This window comes from Notolepis coatsorum, assembly GCF_963971535.1.
Source record: "Notolepis coatsorum genome assembly, contig: SCAFFOLD_315, whole genome shotgun sequence".
Lineage (NCBI taxonomy): Eukaryota > Metazoa > Chordata > Actinopteri > Aulopiformes > Paralepididae > Notolepis > Notolepis coatsorum.
In genome coordinates this window covers 126,959-149,614 of record NW_028173412.1, presented here as the reverse complement: position 1 = coordinate 149,614, position 22,656 = coordinate 126,959, and the positions used below count along the sequence as shown (strand labels likewise).

Genomic DNA, 22,656 nt, shown 5'->3' with positions numbered 1-22,656 from the left:
TGTAAACAGCCTAATAACAGAACACCTCAACCAACTCGCTGAGCAGCTACGGACATATTTCCCACCTATGGATGCATCTCAGTCAGACGTGGATTCAACCAATTTTTTTAGTTTTTTGGCCAATCTGTTTCTGAGTCTATGCATGTAATTCTCATTTTGTTCTTTTGTGTGGTGAAGTATTTTATTTTGTTTGTCATACTTTGGTATGTGTTCTTATTGGATTAAACCTGATGCCTTTAGTGCGCCTATGAATAGACTGTGTTGTCTTTTTTCATGTTGGGCATTGGGGGGTGCGTCAGCTAGGTCAGGAGGTGACGGGGGGTGCATGGCCAAAAAAGTTTGGGAACCGCTGGATCTATGTCTATGTATTTCTATGTAGGGAAATGTAATTTCAACTTTCTGTATGTCTCAACACTAGAACATGTACAATAAAGGTGACTTTGACTTTTGACTTTGATTAGCATACTGTCTGTCAATCACACCAGTAAATGTCCTAACCCAATAATACACGAGACCCACTTCTTGGGTAAGGTTTTGTCGATATCCCAATGTACAGTTTTGCTTGTACAGTTGTACAGTTTCCCCCACCCCACCTACCCAACCCCACCCCGCCTACCCAACCCCCCCCCCCCCCCATCCAACCACCTCCAATGTACAGTTCCCCCCCCCCCCACCCCACCTACCCAAAGCTGCCCTACCCAAAGCTGTAAAGGAATGTGAATGCCTATACCCACATTCAAAACCACTCTTAAAGAGCACCTACGGGAGGTTGCAATTCGAAACTGGCCACCGTAAATGTCCAAACCCCCCCACCCCCACCCCCTCCTAATAGACAGTCTCCTCCCCACCGCATGAATATATTCTCTCCCCACCGTATGTATATTTCTCTCCCACCCACCCACCCACCCACCCACCCCCTCCTAATGTACAGTCTCCACTCTCCTCCCCACCGTATGTATATTTCTCACCCACCCACCCCCTCCTAATGTACAGTCCCCTCCCCATCATGTATATACTCTCTGTCAGGATCTATGAGTAACGGTACTGTATATTTGCATATCATATATGTCACAAATGTAACAATACTATATACCTGTATGTCATGTATGTCCCTATGCCATAAATGTCATGATGTCATGTATGTTGTGTATGTCATAAATGTCACTATGAATTGAAAATGGGGGACCCTGATGTAAACAAGACAAAAGTCTTTCTCTGGTCTGCATCCCCTTAACAATTGTGTGTATTGAGCCGTACTGTATTGTACCCATTCTGCAATCTGTTAAATAAAGTTTTCATTCATTCATTCACCCAACCTCCTCCCATGTACATACAGTTTCTACGTCAAATGTATATACTCTCTTTTTTAGACTCTTTTTGTATCACAAACAGTACTGTATTTGTAAATCTGGTATCGTCATTAATGTATAGATGTAGCAGTACTGTCTATCTGTATGTCATATGCCATATGTTATGGTTAATTGAAAATGGGGGACCCTGATGTAAACAAGACGAAAGTCTTTCTCTGGTCTGCATGAATAAAGTTTTCAATCAATCAATCAATCAATCAATCAATCAATCAAACCAGTGTCAATCGGAAGTCATCAACCAGTCCCATAACTCCCAGGTGATAATAATCAGCCTAGCAGCCAGTCTCTGGTCTCAGCAGGCTGGGGGTGGCCTGTTTCCTCAGCCACTATACTTTCTTTCTTTCCTGGGCGATCTTGTCCTTCTTGCTCTATTAATAAAAGCTTTAGTGGGTTGACTGGCTGCTCGAAACTCACCTTTGATTGCACGTCGGATGACAAAAGCAGCGTCGCGTCGGTCTGAGCGGTGGTGGTAAGTAAGTTCATAACTTCACTGTTGTTAGTATTCATACTTTCTGCACATTACTTGCTCAACTGCAGCACAGCCCTGCTAAAATATTCCAATTCCATCCCACTGTATTGCTATTTGTATTGACCACACATTGTGCACAGTTGTACAGCCCTGGCCTATTTATTTTTTATTTTATTCATTATTATATTATTATTATATTGTGCTTCTGTTTAAATTGTTTTATGATCTGTCCCGTTATTATCTCTGTCCGTTAATAATGTCTCGCACCAAAAACGACCAAATCAAATTCCTTTGTATGTGTAAACTACTTGGCATTAATAATTATTATTAATAAAAACCTTTCTGACTCAGAAGTGGCGTCGCTGCGGGGGGTGCCATGTTGGAGCAGTGAATATGAATATGAATATGGCGGATAATAATAATCTGCAGCCTCTCTGTTACCTGGAGGGCGAGCTGGAGCCCAGCGGGGGGGAGCAGTTCACCGAGGACCCGGTGAGTGAGCATCATCATCATCATCATCATCATCATCATCATCATCATCATCATCATCGTTATGTTTGCATTATTACTACATTTCGACCATGTCGCTGTGGTCTGCGCGCATCCGCATGTGACGTCACGGTCGCCTTATTCATTTTGGTTTCAGTATAGTAGTCTTTGATTTATTATAACGACGTTGCTTAAAATAAAAAATACAAACGCAAATAAAAAAACAAAACAAACTACGTTTTGACTTTTGAAATAGGATCAGTGTAAATGTATGCAACATTGAGATCGTTGGTCGCAATGTTGCATACATTTTTATACACTGATCCTGTTCAAAAAGCTTTGTTTAATTTCTTTTTCTTGTTTCCTATTCATATCGTTTTTTATTATTGTTTCATGTTTTTTATTTGTTTCATTCGAGCAAAAGGCTGACGGGTTTTCGGGCGCATCTGGCCGGCGCGCATGCGCAGAGTGACGGGGTCCACACACAGAGCTATAGTGTAGCTCCGGTATTCTCCTCCCGGTTCCCCGGCAGCTGCTGCAAATATTATTATATAGGGCAGCGTTTTGACACAGAATCGTCGCTGTTTTATTACAGGCGGTGTGGGGGAAAAACGGATATTTCTCTTCCAACTGTGTTATTAATCCGGGAGCCTCAGTGCAGCAGACAGCAGTGGGACTTGCACCTTCACCCCCAGTAGCTCACTGTAGCCTATGTCTCCTCCTCGGTCTCCATCCCTCTGCATGATCCCAGGAGCTGGCAGCCATCAAGGCCCGGGTGCTGGAGCTGGAAGAGGAGGAGGAGAGGGAGGAGAGGCTGGAGCAGCAGCAGCAGCACTGTGAGGCAGCCGACATGCAGATCCTGTCCAGCAGCCCCCAGCCGGGTAAGAGACCACCAGCCCATAATACTGCTGCTGGGTTCATATTGAGCAGTATTACTGTTCTGCATTGATGCACTGTACAGGAGGAGCTAAGTAGTAACCCCCTCTATCCTCCCCAGGCCAGCGGCATGCTCGAGGACTCTATGAATCACTAACCCAGCCATCTACAGCCATTGCACACGCACACACGCACGCACACACACACACACACACACACACACACACACACACACACACACACACACACACACACACACACACACACACACACACACACACACAAATACAAGGGGGGAAAAGGATACAGCAAGATAGCATAAGGAACTGTAGACTGTATTGTATAGTAATAGTAGTGTACATAAGACCCAGTGCCTCATCCGTAGCTAACACTGTATTGCACTATCACAGGACCTTTGTCTTACAATGCTCTTTGTAAACTTTATGTACATGTATACCTGTTATGTCTTATTCTTATTACTTGTATTATTGCACAATCGCCGCGGGCATGACCCCCCCCTGCATTTCACTGTATGCTTGTGTGCCGTGACAAATAAAACTCTCGACTTGACTTGACACACTGACTTTAAACACCCAGCTTTATTAACATTCACTTTAATAGTAATAATAATAATACATTTTTATTTATAAAGCGCTTCTCAGGAACGCCAAAGACGCTGGCGCACTTTAGACACGTTTAACACGACTATACACCTTAATTTATCTTATTTATTACTAAATATTTGCTCTGACATTGCTACCTCATGTTTGCATTGCTAATATTTTATATAGTGTTTGGTCTTTATTTCTTTTTTACTGTACAGTATGAAGCACAATCTCAGGAGGTTCTTGCGGAACCAAGCGTGTCACTGTAATGTACATGTACCTTACTTATCCTGTACTGTACTATACTTATCCTGTACTGTACCTTACTTATCCTGTACATGTACCTTACTTATCCTGTACTGTACTATACTTATCCTGTACTGTACTATACTTATCATGTACTGTACCTTACTTATCCTGTACTGTACCTTACTTATCCTGTACTGTACCTTACTTATCCTTTACTGTACCTTACTTATCCTGTACTGTACCTTACTTATCCTGTACTGTACCTTACTTATCCTGTACTGTACCTTATACTTATCCTGTACTGTACCTTACTTATCCTGTACTGTACCTTATACTTATCCTGTACTGTACCTTACTTATCCTGTACTGTACCTTATACTTATCCTGTACTGTACCTTACTTATCCTGTACTGTACCTTACTTATCCTGTACTGTACCTTACTTATCCTGTACTGTACCTTACTTATCCTGTACTGTACCTTACTTATCCTGTACTGTACCTTATACTTATCCTGTACTGTACCTTATACTTATCCTGTACTGTACCTTACTTATCATGTACTGTACCTTACTTATCCTGTACTGTACCTTACTTATCCTGTACTGTACGTGACGAATGCAACAGAACCTGGAACTGGAAGGCGTTCTAAAAGCCTCTCTCGTGCTCCAGGTGTGTCTCTCTCTGCAGCTGCCCCCCCCCCCCCCCCCCCCCAACCATCTGGCCAACACCTGGATCACGTCACCAATAGCGAATAGCCATAACGCTCACATGTGCCTCATCACTGCCCAATGAGACGAGCCCTGAGCTCACATGTGCCTCATCACTGCCCAATGAGATGAGCCCTGGGCTCACATGTGCCTCATCACTGCCCAATGAGACGAGCCCTGGGCTCACATGTGCCTCATCACTGCCCAATGAGACGAGCCCTGGGCTCACATGTGCCTCATCACTGCCCAATGAGACGAGCCCTGAGCTCACATGTGCCTCATCACTGCCCAATGAGACGAGCCCTGAGCTCACATGTGCCTCATCACTGCCCAATGAGACGAGCCCTGAGCTCACATGTGCCTCATCACTGCCCTCTCTCTCTCTCTCTGCAGGACATCGCTCAGTATTTTTGTGATTGGAGTTGTGATTGATTGATTGATTGAACATTGTATTAACAGATTGCAGAATGGGTACAATACAGTACGGCTCAATACACACTTATTGTTAAGGGGATGCAGACCAGAGAAAGACTTTCGTCTTGTTTACATCAGGGTCCCCCATTTTCAATTCATCATAACATAATATATGACACACACGACATACAGATAGACAGTACTGCTACATCTATACATTTGACATACCAGATTTACAAATATACAGTACTGTTTGTGATACAAAGAGAGTATATAACATTTGACGAAGAAACCGTACATTGGAGGAGGTTGGGTAGGTGGTTGTGTGGGGGTCGGCCACAGTGCCTCCCTGCAACACGTCTATTCTGTGGATGTTATTGTGTGTACAGTACTACTATACCCTAGGATTAGAGGATGGATGGTTGGTGTCGCCACAGAAACGTTTGAAAGTGACCCCCCCCCCCCCTTTGTGTGAGACTATTGGGGCTTTTGATCCATCCTCTTCTAATTCTAGCTGCTGTCTACCTCCCTCCTTCTGTTTTTCATACCGCAGGCCTGTTCTATACCATGACCCACGAAGAGAGGATAGACGCAGACAACAGATCAGTCTATGTAGGCAATGTAAGGCTTGTATATTCTTTTGTATTCTATTCTCGGAGAACGCATGAACGATATTGAGTGAACTATCTTTTTTTTTTTCAAACCCAGTCCTGATTTGATTTGACATAAAAAAAAAAAAAAACAAGATTCCACAGAAAACATCAAGGATGCTACACTAAAAAAAGTCAAGACTTATTTCCATCGTGGTCCTTGGTCTCAGACAGACGAGCGATACAAAACATGTATACACAAATAACAATTTGACAAACTACATAGACATGAACATTTTAAATGCAGTACAAACGTAGCCACAGACAACAATGTATCGGACAACATTTTCATGCATTTTTAAATCTAGTTTTTAACATGGTCGAGGGAGCCATGATTTGACCTTTTTCTTAAAATTGTGTCGGCTACTAATGCATTCGAGCTGTGAAGGAGGTGGCAAATTCCAATTTGTGGCTCCCCAGAATGCTGGCTCTGGTGTTATGGGTATATGCATGTCCCTATTCCACTGAAAATAATTTGTAAGATAAGTGGGGGCCCTATTATTATAAATGTTGTGAACTAATATTGAGCTGAAGTTGGAACGGACCTGGCTTCCAGAGGGAGCCAGCCCAACGACTGGAAGTGTTGTTTGCCCACATGTGCTCCTCTATTCGAACCCCCAGGTAGACTATGGCGCCACGGCCGACGAGTTGGAGATCCACTTCAACGGCTGCGGACCCGTCAACAGAGTGACCATCTTGTGCGACCGCTTCTCGGGACACCCCAAGGGGTGGGTTGAACCTCTGCACCTGTGCAGCCAGTGTACCGTACCTCTGACCAACGGGGGGCCTAGTGGTTAGGACTACCAGTAGAGCTGATGGGCCAGATGGTCAATACATTATCTCATGTTATTTTGTAAAAATTTGAGGGTATAATAGTATTTTTTATATATATATATATATTCTTTCTGTTATGAATTGCACTGTAATGTGACATCGTTTTGATCGTCGTCATGGTGGCGCTCTCGCTCGAAATGGTCTTATTTCCATCGTAAATAACTTCAATGTGCATTTTTTCTTTTTGATATATATATTATTGGGTTGAGGAAAAACAATATTATTGACTGTAGTGTAGAAATGTACTGTATATACCTCCTATGTGGTCCCATACCAGTGTAGCATGAAATGTATCATTTTTACTGCTGCTGTGGAGTGCAGTTAACCAGTGGTAGTAGTACAGTACACTGCCACATTGGAAGAATCTTTATTTTATTTATCCTTTATTTATCCAGGAATGTGCCATTGAGATACAAGATCTCTTCTTCCAGGGAGTCCTGACCAACACGGCACACAACAAGTTTCAACATAAAAACAGGGCATATAGAATATACAGTACATTAAACAAAAAACATACAAATCAAATACAAACACAGAAGGCCATTTGTGCAGTGGCAAGAAGCATAATCAGATCAGCAATAGCATCAGGTAAAACAGTTGCATGTTTCATGAAGGGCTAGTCGTAACATACCTTTAAAAGCATTCGCAGTAGGAAGTGCCTCTAGACAAAGTGTTCAAGAATGACGATGCCCCAACAAAAAGGCAGATGTTTGTGCTGTGGTAGTGATCAAATCTTTTTTAGGGTCATGATTACTCCTCCACTCGGGCGTGTTAATATGATATGGTAATCTCATTTATTACATTATTTCTTGTGGAAAAGTCGACATTCCTGACATGTGACAAAGCCAGTCCGTTAAATCATCTTCGTACCAGTTGTGTGTTTTTTTGGGCCCTTTTTATGATGGTGTGCTCTCGGAGAGTACAATTATGAACACGTTTCATCAGTTGAGAGAAATGATATTTATTTATAAATGTTTCTTATCGTCTGTAGTGATTGTTTCATGTCCTCTTGGCTTCTTGTTCCTCAGCTTTGCCTACATCGAGTTCACGGACAGCGACTCTGTGCCGAGCGCCGTTGGTCTGGACGAGACGCTGTTCAGGGGCCGAGTACTCAAGGTGAGCGCCGTGGGTCTGGTCTACGTTTGGTCTACGTTTGGTTAGGGCTGGGCGATATGGCCAAACATTTTATCACGATATATCACGATAACAACAACAAATGTATGTTTATTTTGCAGCAATTATTTGTCGTTGCCGCCATCTTTAGTGTTACATCCCCTCACACTCCAGTTCTCAGGCTGCAGCTGGTTTGAAAGAGAAAGTAAACCGGCTTCTCTGCTGGCTGTGGCTCCAGGGGAGTTGGAACAGTTCTGGCTCTGCTAGTTTCTGTGTACAGACGGTTTCAAACTGTATTTTAAATTTAGAAACTAAACAAAATAAATGGACAAGAGAAAAATAAATCAGTATTGTCATTTGGACAAGCAAAGCCATTACTTTAAGTTGCAGGCAAGAAAGACAAGTCTGTCCACTGTCTCCGGTTTTAAAGCTGCCCTGTTGCAGGTCACAATACAAATTACATTTTATTTTTATTATCTATTATTTTGATCGATTCTTAAAATATATCGTTATCATTATCGCTCTATCGCCCAGCCCTACGTTTGGTCTACGCCAGGTGTTATTGAAAATGACACGTTACAGAAGCCTCGATATTCACCTCAAACATGACACTTAATTGTATTCACACTACTCAACGAAATTGTAAAGCCGTTGGATAAAAGCCGTTATATAAATGCACCAATGATTGCAATAGGCTCAGCGAGACTGAACTGTTTGAGATTCAATTACACACGTCATCACTTCAAACTGAACATCCTTTTGTTTTTATAAACCCTTTCACTGCCACACTACAGACTGTTAACCCTTTACTATCACACTACCGACGGTTATGGCGGAAGGGGTAACCGGCTGTTGTGTGGCAGTGAAAGGGTTAACCTTCTGTGTATAGGGAGGTGTAGTCTGACGTCACTGGTTGTTCCACCCCTATAGGGATTTATCATTGGGAAAATGGATTATCGGCTATTGTAACAATTCTGCCGCATGGAAATTGAAAAGCATTCCATTTTTGCACAAAACGAGTTCCCTTCTATCACTAACAATTATTGTTTAAGCATTTTTGGTTGAAATAAAATTTGGCGATTTTTTTTAATGATTAATTGCAAATATTTTCATGTTGAGCTATAGATTGTGGATGAATAAGCACAGAAAGGTACACCATGCAAATGTTAACGCTTTGTTTTAAACAAGACGATTTAGAAATGGTCAATGGGGAAATGCATTGCGTTGGACAGAGGGTGGAACACGAAAAACGGCAATGATGTAACCACTACACCTCCCTATTGTCACAGTGAAGGGGTTAACCGTTTGGTAGTGCAGCAGTGAAAGGGTTAACTGTGACTATAGTGTTCAGTCTGGGGTACTGACCTTTGACCTTTATGAACTGACTATAGAGTTCAGTCTGGGGTCGTGTCAAAATTGGCCAAAAATTACTGTAATTATTAGAATATTCCTTCTAAAAAAAGGATGATATTCAATATCTATTGTTGCACATATTAAAATGTTTTATTGTTTGTTATTTTCGTTATTGTTGTTACTATTACCCAGGAAGAATAGCCCCAGCACTGCTGTGGCTAATGGGGATCCAAATAAACTTAAACTATGTCCTGTGAAGTTGTTTGTTACTGTATTGTTTAAAAAAAAGAAAACGCACTTCACACACACTTCTAATTAGGGATGTCCGATATTGGCATTCAAATTAACATTTCTATGAACTTTATTTACCCAGGCAAGCAAGAACAAATTCTGATTTTATTTATTGTCAAGTATGCATAATGTTGTTAATTGCACAACAAGAGATATGTAATGTTAATTACCTGAAATTATTCAGTTTTTTATATATATATATATCGGTATCGTTTGATATCGGAAATTAAGAGTTGGACAATATCGGTATAGGTAAAAAAGCCAATATCGAGCATCCCTACTTCTAATATAAATTTTTTACAATCTAATGTATTTTAATATTTTTTTAACAATTAGAATATTGGTTGACGGCCCTACTGCCCTTTGACCCCCCCCCAGGTGATGCCGAAGCGGACCAACATGCCTGGCATCAGCACCACGGACAGGGGCGGGCCCCGGGGAGGGGGCCGCGCCAGGGGAGGGGGGGGCCGGGGCTTCCGTCCGTCCCGCTACCACAACAACTTTCAGGGCCGCTTCCGGTACCAGTCGGCCCGGCCGCTCCACCAAGTGCCCCACCCGTACTACGGAAGCCCCGCGGTGGGCAAGAGACAGTGGGGCCACCTGGACTACCGCGAGCAGACGCCCAAGCGCTACCCGTGCCTTCTCCTCATCACCCCCCCTGCGGAGGAGCCGGGGCCCAGCGGACAGCACCACTACGCCCAGCAGCGCTAGCGGCACGGCCTGGCGCTACTATTACCACCGACGTGGAGCCCGGACACTGAGCGGCCATCTTTAGAGGACATTCTGATTCCAACCATCGCTGGGTTTAAAAGTATTCTAAAAAAAAAAAAAAAAAGCACCAGGATGGCTGACAAACGAGAGAAGTTGGGCTTTTTCCTCACACGTCAACTTGTCTCCCGAGAGGAAAACTTAAAGAAAAGCTGCCACTGGTTCTACCCCCTCGTGACCCGTAGTAGCAGCCCCAACCGGAGAGACCCCCCCCCCCGCGGGTTCCTTCCCCGCCGTGTGTGTGTGTGTCGTGTGAGAAACGTGTTGGATATCATGGGACTTTAAAAACACCAAACAAGCTAGTCTTGATGTTCTCGTTTTGTCAAAAAGGAAAATGGATGACGCCAAGCGGGGGACGTCCATACCGCTCCATACTAGGTAGGTAATAAGATTGTGTGCCTCTGCTGTTTTTTTTGTTAAGATGTTTAGTTCTTGAAGTTCAGCCCATGCATTGCGTTTAAAGTGCCCAGCTCTTCCTCGTGTCAGCAAAGATCCTTTTTTGTAAAGGCGTTGAGTTGCAAGCATGTCAGTGTATGAATGCATGTGACAATCTTTACATGATAGATATGCTCTTTTTTTCCTTCATTCTCAAAAAAAACGTACGTGGGAATGTAATACTTCCGTTGCTTGTACTGTAACACTTATGATGTTTGTGTAGAATTTTGCAAATATTGTTATATAATTTACTAAATTTCGTTGCTGTGGAATAAATAAATAAACTGATTATCTCTGGGGTCCAGGTCTTCTTTTGCTTACAGGCACTGGTGATGAGTTATCGGCTAAAATGATCCACACCCATGCACTGATGTATAACGGCATCTTTTATTACACTTGTACAGTTTCTGCAGGTGACATGTAGAGGAGGAGGACAGGGGGAGGACAGGGCTGTTATGTACAGTAGGGGTTGAGGAGCAGGGCAATCAGCTGGCTGGAACCATCATCGCAGACACCATGCCGTCGAAGGCCCTGCGGAAAGACTGGTCGGTTAAACAACGTTCCATAAAGCGGGACAAACATTTTAATTGTACAAATGGTAACTTTTATTTGAACTTTAAAGACTCAATCGGTGATCCAAAGGGGCTGAAAACCATAGAAGTCGGGACGGCCCCAAGTACTTTCAGTTGTGAAGTTAATCACAGAGTGTCACAAGAAGCTACTCTACCTCCACTGTCTTTTATCTAAACAGGTGGTCAGTTCATAGTTAAAGTACTCAACCTTGATTGTAGGGCTGGGCGATTAATCGATATTATCGATTAATTCGAATTAATGATTTAGGACGATTTTGGAAAAAAGTTTTCAAAATGATTTAAGTCACCTTTTATTTTACAAAAGTGATGTTTGGTGAAAGTTAGAAAGTTAGATTTGCACTTTATTAATCCCAATAGGGAAATGTATTCTTGTTTGATGATCAATAGGCACCTTTATTTGTTTTTAAGTGAAGTTTGTTGCACTATTAATCCCAATAGGGACATTCATCTTTGTTTGATTAAGAGTAACCTTTTATATTATATTATATTATTATATATATATTTTTTTTAAGTGAAGATTGGTGAAAGTTAGGTTTGCACTTCAATCCCAATAGGGACATTCATCTTGGTTTGATAATTTTTTTGTGTCAAATAAAAACAAAGGTTATTTGAATGATTTCCTTGGCGTTTCTAGTTTAAGAGAAAATCGATTAAAAAAATCGTAAATCGGATTTAAAAAAATAAATAATCAGGGATTTTACTTTTAGGCCATAGCGCCCAGCCCTACTTGATTGTAACTATGAACTTACCATCTGTAGATGATAAAAGTACTCAACCATGACTGTCTTGAGTGAACACAACACAAACGTACCATCTTTAGATAATAAAGTACTACTGTAACTCTGAACTCACCATCTTTTCTATAACGTTTGAAAACGTTGTTTCTTTAACCCTTTCACTGACAATACACAGAAGGTTAACCCTTTCACTGCCACACGACAGCCGGTTAACACTTTCACTGCCACACTACAGAAGGTTAACCCTTTACTATCACACTACCGACAGGGTTAAACACTTCTATGGTTCTTGGCCCGAGGTCCTCCATTGACTCTGTTTCTGTCTCCAGACTACGCACATGTTTCACACGGACACTCCGAGACACTGTGAAGTGTTTGCACAGACTTGTTGCTGGACGTCTTCTCACGCACACTCCTACACAGAGCCGTCTACTACGCCTGTAGACTACATCAGACTCCCAGACACCCAAACGGCAAAGATTTGCGCCAAATCGGTACATCTGCGACCAAATTAGTTATAAAGAAAATGTGACCACGGCGTTAAATTGGGTGTAAACAGTATCGCTAACGTCCTGAACACCCGAATTATGCGGAGATGTAGTTATCAGACAGGTAAACTGACTGTAGTTCTGTTTTTTCTGCGTGAGGAAACCACACCTTTATGGCTGCGTCGTTTCCATGGACACAGTGAATAAATGAGGCCGCACAGACGCTGTGAAATTAGATTATTGAACCTTTTTCAACTAATTCGGTTCTTATTTATATAACAAATGAGGGGGGGGCAATAATATACTATGTATTCAATATGTTAAAGGGAAATAATACAAGTGACTGTAGCACTGGTTTATTTACTTCCTGTTTGCCTTCGTTCGTTACGTTGGCATTCGAATTCTAAATCAACATTCAAATGTTTTATTTAAAAAAAAAAAAATTTAATTCTGTTTAAACCAATGGGGTTTTTCTTCACAGTTGCAGATAAAGATTAGGCTACACTAATATTATAGTATTAAAAGAAACTGATGAGTTATATTCATTAAAGAAAGTTGATTTAATTGATTTAGTTGGGCTGGGGCTTCTCCCTGGGCTGGGTCTGGGGCTGGAAAGTTGATTTAATAAAAAAAATTACTCATTTAATCAGATGAATCACTTTATTCAAATTGAGGATTTAGTTTTATAGTAATTTTTTTTTTTTACATTTAAAAAAAGTTATATTAAAAACTAAGGTTCGAACGTTCGTTCGAAAAACCCTGACGAAGTTCGAATCCCAAATCCAAAAAACAGGGTTTGGGGACAGCCTTACACCCCCCCTCCTGAACCAGTGCCCGGGAGTCCTAACCTTCTGTAGTGTGGTAGTGAAAGGGTTAAGAAAGTTCCAAAAAGCATATTTCCTTCTGCAGTTCAGAAGAATCTTCAGGAATACGTGAATATAGCCCATATTCATATGATCGAAATCATGGATTGTGATTTTAATTGACCAGATCACACAAATGAATACTCACTTGGACTGGATGCGGTCCCCGGGGTTGTAGAATGGATTGCACATCACATCAGTGAATGAGTTGTGCAATTTTCTGAACATCTGTAAGAGAACGATAAATGTTGTTAACTTACTGGGAATAAGCTGAAAAACACAATAATAATAATAATAATAAATCTATTTTATATAGCGCTTTTCCAGGTGCTCATAGCAGAGCTATATTCAACAACCAAGTCCACCCAGAGAAGTAGGCCCATGGACAACCATGTTAACCCTTTCACTACCACACTACACGACTGTTGACCCTCTAGTGTGGTAGTGAAAGGGTTAAATGTTTGATTGGGACTCAAACCTAGACCTTAGCAGCAGTTGATCAGTGTGAACATGAATGAATGACGCTACATTTAATTGATGACAACTGTTCTCCAGAAGAGGTCTGTTCCACTACTTCAGTTAAAAAAAACACTGCTTTGTCTGAACTCATGAATAATCTTAACCCATGTGTGGTGTCTGGGTCTGTTTACGAAATGAGAAATGAGACTATGAATAATAATTGCTTTAACCTTTAGACTGGCTCATTTTCTGTGTAGAACAAACAATGACACGTTCTCACTGAGTGCACACTGTGTAACCCCCCCCCCCCCCCCCCCCCCCCACGGGAAGGTGTGGAAATTGTAGGTGAAAACAAGTAAATATGTAAAAAATTAAACAAAGGTTCAATGTACTTTCACTGTCTGCCTCCACCTTGTTTCATTTATATTGATTATAGTGGATTTTTCTTTTTACCACGTTATCAAAAAAAAGAAAAACGCACTTGTATCGATAAATGTGATCTAGCAGAGGTAAATGGCAAATATTAACCATATATGCCGTCTAGATTGCTTGTAATTGAGACAAAATTAACATCTGTTAAGTACTTTTACACTAATTGTTATGGCGTTATTGTTTTAAAATCCAAATAATGTTGTGAGTGCACCGGAACCTGGAGCATTGGTAGGGCTGGGCGATATGGCCTAAATATGATATCACGATATTTTCTGACCTTTCGGCGATACACGATACGCATCACGATGTTTTTCTTTTTTACCCCAAACAATTCATTATGAGGCTTACCAAGACAGTATTTGAGTTTGCAAGCTAACATTAAAGACAAAATAAAATACCCATGCATTTAGCATTTTTATATTATATATTAGATTTAGATTATTGGATTATTAGATTATATATTGCATATATTTAGCAATGAGATATTATATGATTTAGATATTGAAAATGGGGGACCCTGATGTAAACAAGACGAAAGTCTTTCTCTGGTCTGCATCCTCCAGTCCACTGTTGACTGTTGTTGTATTGAGCTGTACTGTATTGTACCCATGCTGCAAAATTAATAACGTTTTCATTCAGACGGCAAACAGAATCATTTTGATTGACAGTCGCGTCTGCCAATTACGTCACACCGCTTGCACCCGCCCTGCTGTTCTTAGCACCAATCGGCAAGCGCGTATTCATTTTTTACTTCCGCCATTGGAGAGCTCAATGACAACAACAATGGCAGCAGTAGCTCGCCGCGGCCGACGTTTAGCTTTTAGCTCCGCAGAATGACTAAACGACTGGAGGCACAATGATTTTACTGCAACGGATGTTATAATAAAAGCCTTTCCATACATCTGTCTGATTGAAAACTTTATTAACAGACCGCAGAATGGGCACAACTGAGTCAGCACGGGCTGAGATATGAACGACTAATGCTTGCTATATCTAGGTCGACCTCGAACGTTGCTATGTAAATACGCTGATGTTATTGAAAGTGTAACTATATAACGTTAATGCCACAAAACGAATGCATTTGTTATCATAAGTAGTAACTTTTGATGCAGTAGTGTGTGTGTGGGGCGGCGCTGTTCAAAAGTGTCAACGTGTGGACCAGATTGACGCGACACAAGCCTCTTGGGCAAAACATCACGATATCCACGATACGTTTAAAAAGTGTATCGTTAATGAACTGTACCCGATATTTATATAATATCGTCATATCGCCCAGCCCTAAGCATTGGGTATTAGTTTTGTGGCTAACTAGCCATAGCTGCGGGTAACCAAAGTGAAGAAGAGCGTGGATTAAGTTGAGGAGGATTCTACAGAGCAACACAATCATAGTAATCATATCATCATAAGTAGGAAATGGGGCTAGTAGGGGTCCAAAATTCTGAACGTACCCTTTAATTGTGACATATCATCACAGTTAATATCCGTCTATTGGCCGTAGGGTCTGATGCATGTGAGGAAGGAGCAGGAAGATGTGCTTGATGTGTTCAGTCAAGTTTGTGACGATTGTCACTACGATACGATACACTTATTATTATGTTTCCATGGATATTACATAGACATCAAAGACAAATACTCTCCCCTCCTCCCTCCCCTCCCCTCCTCCCCTCCTCCCCTCCTGTGTGGTTTGGGCCGGGCTATCCTATCAGTGGGTTATGTGCCGTCAGATTGGCCACAGAATCCACTACAGATGACAGTGTGATAACGCTCCACTTACACTTCTGATCTCGTTGTCCCGTAACGACGTGTTTGAAGAGTCCACGACGATGACGAACTTCACCTTTGAATTGGTCACATAGCCGTACCTGGATCACACGTCAAGGATTATATTATAATTTTTTTTTATTATATTAAAAATATATTGTTTCAGTTCAATTCAGTTATTCTTTTTAATAGAATGAATCATTAAAATCAAAGGGTATTGCACATAAATAGGCACTTCAGAATCTGTAATAATAATAATAATAACACCAGCTGGGTGTCAGGCTCTAGTTAAAACACCCGCCAAGGATTTCACACCAGAGTCCACGTGCGAGAACAACACACATGGTTCCACTTCGGTCACTTCTTTTACCGTCGTTCAGCGTCACATGCTCTGCTTCTTCAACATGTAGCTTTCAATTCTGAGGGTTTGATTGATTGCAGACATCTTGCTTGGTGAGCAAACATTGGTGATTTTATTCAAATAATCGGTGATTATCATTAAATGACAGCTGTGGCCTTATTGGTTGGCGTGGTAACGATAAGGTAATACTATGAATAAAGGGGCGGAGCCTAACCCCCCTACTAGACCAGTGGTTCTCAAACTACGGGGTCGCGACCCAAATTGGGGTCACGGGTAGGTGGCAGTGGGGTCGCGCATTGGCAAGTAAAATAAATAATAATAAAAAATAAAAAAAAATTCCTTTTATGTTCCGGCAACATATTCTGGCTAAATATGCCTTGTTTTTATAAATGTGTATTGATAACATAGTGCTGTAATGACATTTTCTAATAAATATGCATGATGATCAAGTTCAACAACGTGTGCTTTTATTTTGATATTCCTTTATTCCACGTTGAAATTACGCGATACATTAAGTGTGGGGGGGTCCCCAAAAAAAGTCCTAAATAAAATGGGGTCGCGGTATGAACAACTTTGAGAACCCCTGGTGTACTAGAGGTACTTCACTGTGTGAGTCTGGGAGAGGCAGAACCCCTGGTGTACTAGAGGTACTTCACTGTGTGAGTCTGGGAGAGGCAGAACCCCTGGTGTACTAGAGGTACTTCACTGTGTGAGTCTGGGAGACGCAGGAGCCCTGGTGTACTAGAGGTACTTCACTGTTCACTGTGTGAGTCTGGGAGAGGCAGAACCCCTGGTTGTACTAGAGGTACTTCACTGTGTGAGTCTGGGAGACGCAGGAGCCCTGGTTGTACTAGAGGTACTTCACTGTGTGAGTCTGGGAGACGCAGGAGCCCTGGTTGTACTAGAGGTACTTCACTGTGTGAGTCTGGGAGAGGCAGGAGCCCTGGTGTACTAGAGGTACTTCACTGTGTGAGTCTGGGAGAGGCAGGAGCCCTGGTGTACTAGAGGTACTTCACTGTGTGAGTCTGGGAGAGGCAGGAGCCCTGGTTGTACTAGAGGTACTTCACTGTGTGAGTCTGGGAGAGGCAGAACCCCTGGTTGTACTAGAGGTACTTCACTGTGTGAGTCTGGGAGAGGCAGAACCCCTGGTGTACTAGAGGTACTTCACTGTGTGAGTCTGGGAGAGGCAGAACCCCTGGTTGTACTAGAGGTACTTCACTGTGTGAGTCTGGGAGAGGCAGGAGCCCTGGTTGTACTAGAGGTACTTCACTGTGTGAGTCTGGGAGAGGCAGGAGCCCTGGTTGTACTAGAGGTACTTCACTGTGTGAGTCTGGGAGACGCAGGAGCCCTGGTGTACTAGAGGTACTTCACTGTGTGAGTCTGGGAGAGGCAGGTCTCGGGTATTAATCTTGATTTAAAAAAATATATATATTTATATTTAACAAGTAGAACCTCATTTAACAACAATACGTTCAGTAACAGAATGAATCATTCAAAAATAATAATTAAAAAGCTGATGATTTGCCCCTCTCTCCTCCGGGATGGATCTAGGCTTCCATTATAGGGATGGAACGGGTTGTGTAAAAAAAAATCCAAACCGTTCAGTTGGACCACCACGGTTAGGGGCACCTAGAAACCGTTCAGTTGGACCACCACGGTTAGGGGCACTAGGAAACCGTTCAGTTGGACCACCACGGTTAGGGGCACCTAGAAACCGTTCAGTTGGACCACCACGGTTAGGGGCACCTAGAAACCGTTCAGTTGGACCACCACGGTTAGGGGCACCTAGAAACCGTTCAGTTGGACCGCCACTGTTAGGGGCACCTAGAAACCGTTCAGTTGGACCACCACGGTTAGGGGCACCTAGAAACCGTTCAGTTGGACCACCACCACGGTTAGGGGCACCTAGAAACCGTTCAGTTGGACCACCACGGTTAGGGGCACCTAGAAACCGTTCAGTTGGACCACCACGGTTAGGGGCACCTAGAAACCGTTCAGTTGGACCGCCACGGTTAGGGGCACCTAGAAACCGCTCAGTTGGACCACCACGGTTAGGGGCACCTAGAAACCGTTCAGTTGGACCACCACGGTTAGGGGCACCTAGAAACCGTTCAGTTGGACCACCACGGTTAGGGGCACCTAGAAACCGTTCAGTTGGACCACCACGGTTAGGGGCACCTAGAAACCGTTCAGTTGGACCACCACGGTCCACCGCGGTCCGTCTGGGTGACTTTGAGGTATTTTTTTAAGGATACACTTTGTAATCTTCGGTGGGATACAGGAGTCCCAGGTACAGTTCCCTCTGGTCTGCCATGGCTTTGCCCACTGCGGAGATCTTCTCCTCCACCACGTCGAGAGAGGTGTGGACCGTGTAGTGGAACTTCAGCTCGCTCTGCGTGGGGACGCTGCGGATATACAGCGGGTAATTCTGCGACAGGGAAAGAGAAATAGCAACAACAACAACAAAAATGCGTCAAAACGTCACTATACAAGACAAGAGAATATATCAACAAGCTATCAACAAGCCGGAAATGGGGGACCCTGATGTAAACAAGACGAAAGTCTTTCTTGATTGAATTGAAAACTTTATTAACGGATTGCAGAATGGGTACAATACAGTACGGCTCAATACACACAATTGTTAAGGGGATGTAGACCAGAGAAAGACTTTCGTCTTGTTTACATCAGGGTCCCCCGTTTTCAATTCATCATATCATACATGACATACAGATAGACAGTACTGCTACATCTATACATTTATGACATACCAGATCTACAAATACAGTACTGTTTGTGTACTTTAAGTTAAGGTAGGTTAAGTTCACATACGGTTATCGTGTCATAAATGTCATTATGAATTGAAAATGGGGGACCCTGATGTAAACAAGACGAAAGTCTTTCTCTGGTCTGCATCCCCTTAACAATTGTGTGTATTGAGCCGTACTGTATTGTACCCATTCTGCAATCTGTTAATAACATGTTCACTCAATCAATCAATCTACCAACGTAAACAAACTGAAAGTTAGCTACAACACAGCCAAGCTAACGTTAGATACGGGGATTTAATAATAACCCCCACTGGAGCTGATATAGCAAACAATGGACAACGACAGCTGTCGGAGGATAATTAAACGAACAGATTGTAAAATATATAGCTATAGACATGGCAACAGATCCAAAACATGTCGCTTTAATAACTACCTCCTTTGCGATCACTGCTATGCACACCGCCATGTTGGATTCCTCTGAGCTGTCAGAGCACGGTCACGTGACGGAATAGGAGTCACGTGATGGAACAGGAAAGGGAAAAAACAGACGCTTCCGCTTTTAAAACTAGAACATCACATTTGTAACATACATATTTTAATTTTAATAAGTATAAAATTAAGCAAAAATATCAATCAATTTAAAGGTAGCTATAAACAAGCACTTATGGACATATAAGAGAGAGGAGCTTGAGCAGTAATGTGATTTTTTATTTTTTCTCATTTGGATATTTGGATATATAAAAAACTGTACTTTTATTTAATTTTTTATTATTTGTTATATTATTTGTATTTTTTATTAAATTATAATGTCAAATATTGTAAGGAAGGGGCAGGGCTTGATACGTTGTTTTACTTCCCCCTGTTCCTTCTCGAACACTTATTGTATGGAAATAGTCTTTGACTATTTACCTTTTTGTTTTTTAAACTTGTTTTATGTTTCTATGTTCGAGACAAATACAAATAAAATAAAAAATAAAAACAAACATTGTAAACTTAAGGGGAGACACTGCAGGTGAATAGGGTAAAAAAGTTAACTAATAGATATCACAATGAAACTTCCCCAGTTGATTACTTATATTAAGACAAGACTTTTTTGTATTACAAGTTTTCTGAAATTGTATGTTTAAATATGCAAATGAAGCATAATCTACTTAAATATGCACTAATTTGCATATAATTCCAGGACAGAAATCTGAACATTGGATAAAGCCATTTTCAAAATGATAGTTTCATTTTGTTGACATATTAGAGCCAAAGGTTATTACAGAGGGGATTTTGGATATCTCTTTTTATCACTCCATAAATCAGAAAATACTCCATTCAGTCCATTTTTATGGTAAAATTCCATATTTCGCCATGTTTTTAGGAATAAAATGTGATATAAATCAGGGTATGAATGCGATATCAACAAACCCTTCTGTAAATACCTTCAGAACATAGATATGAATAGAACTGGAAGTTTTGGTGTATGTGAGTGCTACTGAAGTGGAGATTTCTGGCTCAGAGTATGAGGAAAAACTCTTAAAACTCATTTTTGGGAAAACGCATTCAAAGTTCTGTATTGTAAAATGCCATACTTTTTTTTTTAAACAGATATTTACAAACACAATACCTAATCAAACCATTAGTAATAGACAACCTAAACACATGTCTGATAACTGAATAATAATAATAATAATGATGTTATTGAACTGAACAGAACTACACACAGGCTACAAACAGTGTAGTACAGTGTAGTACCCCCTAATAGGCAAAACATATTTGAATAGATATCACTATGAAACTTTCCCAATTTGTTATGTACATATAAACTAAGAACAAATATATTGCAAGTTTTCTGAAATTTATGTTTATATATGAAAATGAGGCACTTCCCCATTAAATATATGCACATTTATGGATGCAATAAGGCAAAATGATGTAAAATAAACAACTAAATGTGTGTTATTGACGTTTTATTGTCACTAGTTTCATAGAAGACATGTTTAGGAAGCAAAATATAACAAAATCTCAAAATCAACAAAAAAAGTATATTTGACTATTCACCTGCAGTGTCTCGCCTTAATACGTTTCGTCCTGTAATATGCGCACGTGGTGCGCATGCGCTGCTGAAGTCAGGATGAAACAGAACCACTTCCTTGTTGTGATGCTGGTCACATGACTTCGTTGTTGCATCGCAATGCTGTCTCTTCATCAGAGTTGGACTCTTCTCTCTGCTTTAATATGTTGCTGTTGGACAAAAGACATGTCAAACGGCTCGATCCCAAATATTATCATCATGCTGATGGATGACGTGAGTTACATGTGGAGAGAAAGAGATGATGGAGACTTGTTCCTGGATTGAAAAAAAAATCAACATTATCCATTCATCATGACAGAACGTTCAGTGTATAGATGGATACTTGCATTCAGTGTATTATATATCTGAGTACACGTTTTTGTCTAAAACATGTATAACGTCACCCCCTGTGAACAAAGGTTGCCTTTCATTCAAATGTATTTTATGATGTTTTTTTAGCTGCACTGTACAACACTTACTGCAGTGTCTAATGTGGCTTGTACTGAGTTGATGGCAGATGTACATATCTCTCTCTCTCTGTCTCTATGCTCTCTCTCTGTCTCTATGCTCTCTCTCTGTCCCTCTGCTCTCTCTCTCTCTGCCTCTCTCTCATTTCTCTCTCTCTCTGTCTCTATGCTCTCTCTCTGTCTCTGCTCTCTCTCTGTCCCTCTGCTCTCTCTCTCTCTCTGCCTCTCTCTCATTTCTCTCTCTCTGTCTCTCTGTCTCTATGCTCTCTCTCTCTGTCTCTATGCTCTCTCTCTCTGCTCTCTCGCTGTCCCTCTGCTCTCTCTCTCTCTCTGCCTCTTTCTCTCTCCTTTCTCTTTCTCTCTCTCTCTCTTTCTCTCTCTCTCTCTCTCTCTCTCTCTCTCTCTCTCTCTCTCTCTCTCTCTCTCTCTCTCTCTCTCTCTGTCAGTCTGTCTCTATCCTTACATTATTATTTTATTTGGGACAGTGGTTGGGATCTCATAAATGTAGCCTGTCACCATAAAAACAACTGAAATAGCTTGTCATGGTGTTGTTGACACATTGCCTTAGCTAATAATGACAACTGTACAAATGGTACAAATGTATTTAGTTTGAGTCATCACATAAGCAGAAGTGTGTCTTGTTGTTGTTGCCCTCCAGATGGGTTGGGGGGACTTGGGGGTGTTTGGCCAGCCCGCTAAAGAGACCCCCAACCTGGACGCCATGGCTGCTCAGGGGATGCTGTTCCCCAACTTCTACACCGCCAGCCCGCTCTGTTCTCCATGTGAGTCCAGTTGATTTAGTCACGTCCCTATTCTCTTCAGATTCAGATTCCTTTATTAAGCCTATGTGTGTAACCACATTGGTAATTGTCTCAGCGTTAACTTACAGAGTATGCATTTTCCCATACATTTTCTTTTCACATAACAACAGCAACAACAACAGACACAGGACAAAGACAGTGCAGTGCAGGATTAATCATTTGAATACATATATTATAAAGTGTAAAGTCCTTGCCCTTAGCAGCAGCAGCACAAGTAGTGCAC

The 22,656-nt window shown here is 41.6% G+C and overlaps 2 protein-coding genes across 2 annotated transcripts; one reads left to right on the top strand and one right to left on the bottom strand.

The window, feature by feature from the left end:
• Window positions 1–1,687: 1,687 nt before the first annotated feature.
• LOC311247795 (embryonic polyadenylate-binding protein 2-B-like) lies at window positions 1,688–10,868 on the top strand. Its single transcript, XM_084338793.1, has 7 exons — window positions 1,688–1,839; window positions 2,191–2,331; window positions 3,080–3,209; window positions 5,734–5,801; window positions 6,452–6,558; window positions 7,693–7,780; window positions 9,800–10,868. The coding sequence occupies exons 2-7, from the start codon at window positions 2,233–2,235 to the stop codon at window positions 10,130–10,132; spliced, it is 825 nt and encodes a 274-aa protein (XP_084194919.1). The 5' UTR covers window positions 1,688–1,839; window positions 2,191–2,232; the 3' UTR covers window positions 10,133–10,868.
• Window positions 10,869–11,008: 140 nt separating this feature from the next.
• trappc2l (trafficking protein particle complex subunit 2L) lies at window positions 11,009–19,581 on the bottom strand. The gene is made up of 5 exons (XM_084338794.1): window positions 19,520–19,581; window positions 18,574–18,746; window positions 15,971–16,058; window positions 13,454–13,533; window positions 11,009–11,155 (listed from the first exon to the last, which is right to left on the bottom strand). Exons 1-5 carry the CDS (start codon window positions 19,550–19,552, stop codon window positions 11,110–11,112), a joined length of 420 nt encoding a protein of 139 aa, XP_084194920.1. The 5' UTR covers window positions 19,553–19,581; the 3' UTR covers window positions 11,009–11,109.
• Window positions 19,582–22,656: the final 3,075 nt, after the last annotated feature.

Coding starts and splice junctions, on each gene's coding strand:
- LOC311247795 (XM_084338793.1), top strand. CDS start 2,233: ATGAATATGAATATGGCGGATAATAATAATCTGCAGCCTCTCTGTTAC. Junction 2,332..3,079: donor AGCAGTTCACCGAGGACCCG/GTGAGTGAGCAT, acceptor GCATGATCCCAG/GAGCTGGCAGCCATCAAGGC. Junction 5,802..6,451: donor GATCAGTCTATGTAGGCAAT/GTAAGGCTTGTA, acceptor TCGAACCCCCAG/GTAGACTATGGCGCCACGGC.
- trappc2l (XM_084338794.1), bottom strand. CDS start 19,552: ATGGCGGTGTGCATAGCAGTGATCGCAAAGGAG. Junction 18,747..19,519: donor TAGCAGTGATCGCAAAGGAG/GTAGTTATTAAA, acceptor TCCCTGTCGCAG/AATTACCCGCTGTATATCCG. Junction 11,156..13,453: donor GGGGACCGCATCCAGTCCAA/GTGAGTATTCAT, acceptor GTCTTTCCGCAG/GGCCTTCGACGGCATGGTGT.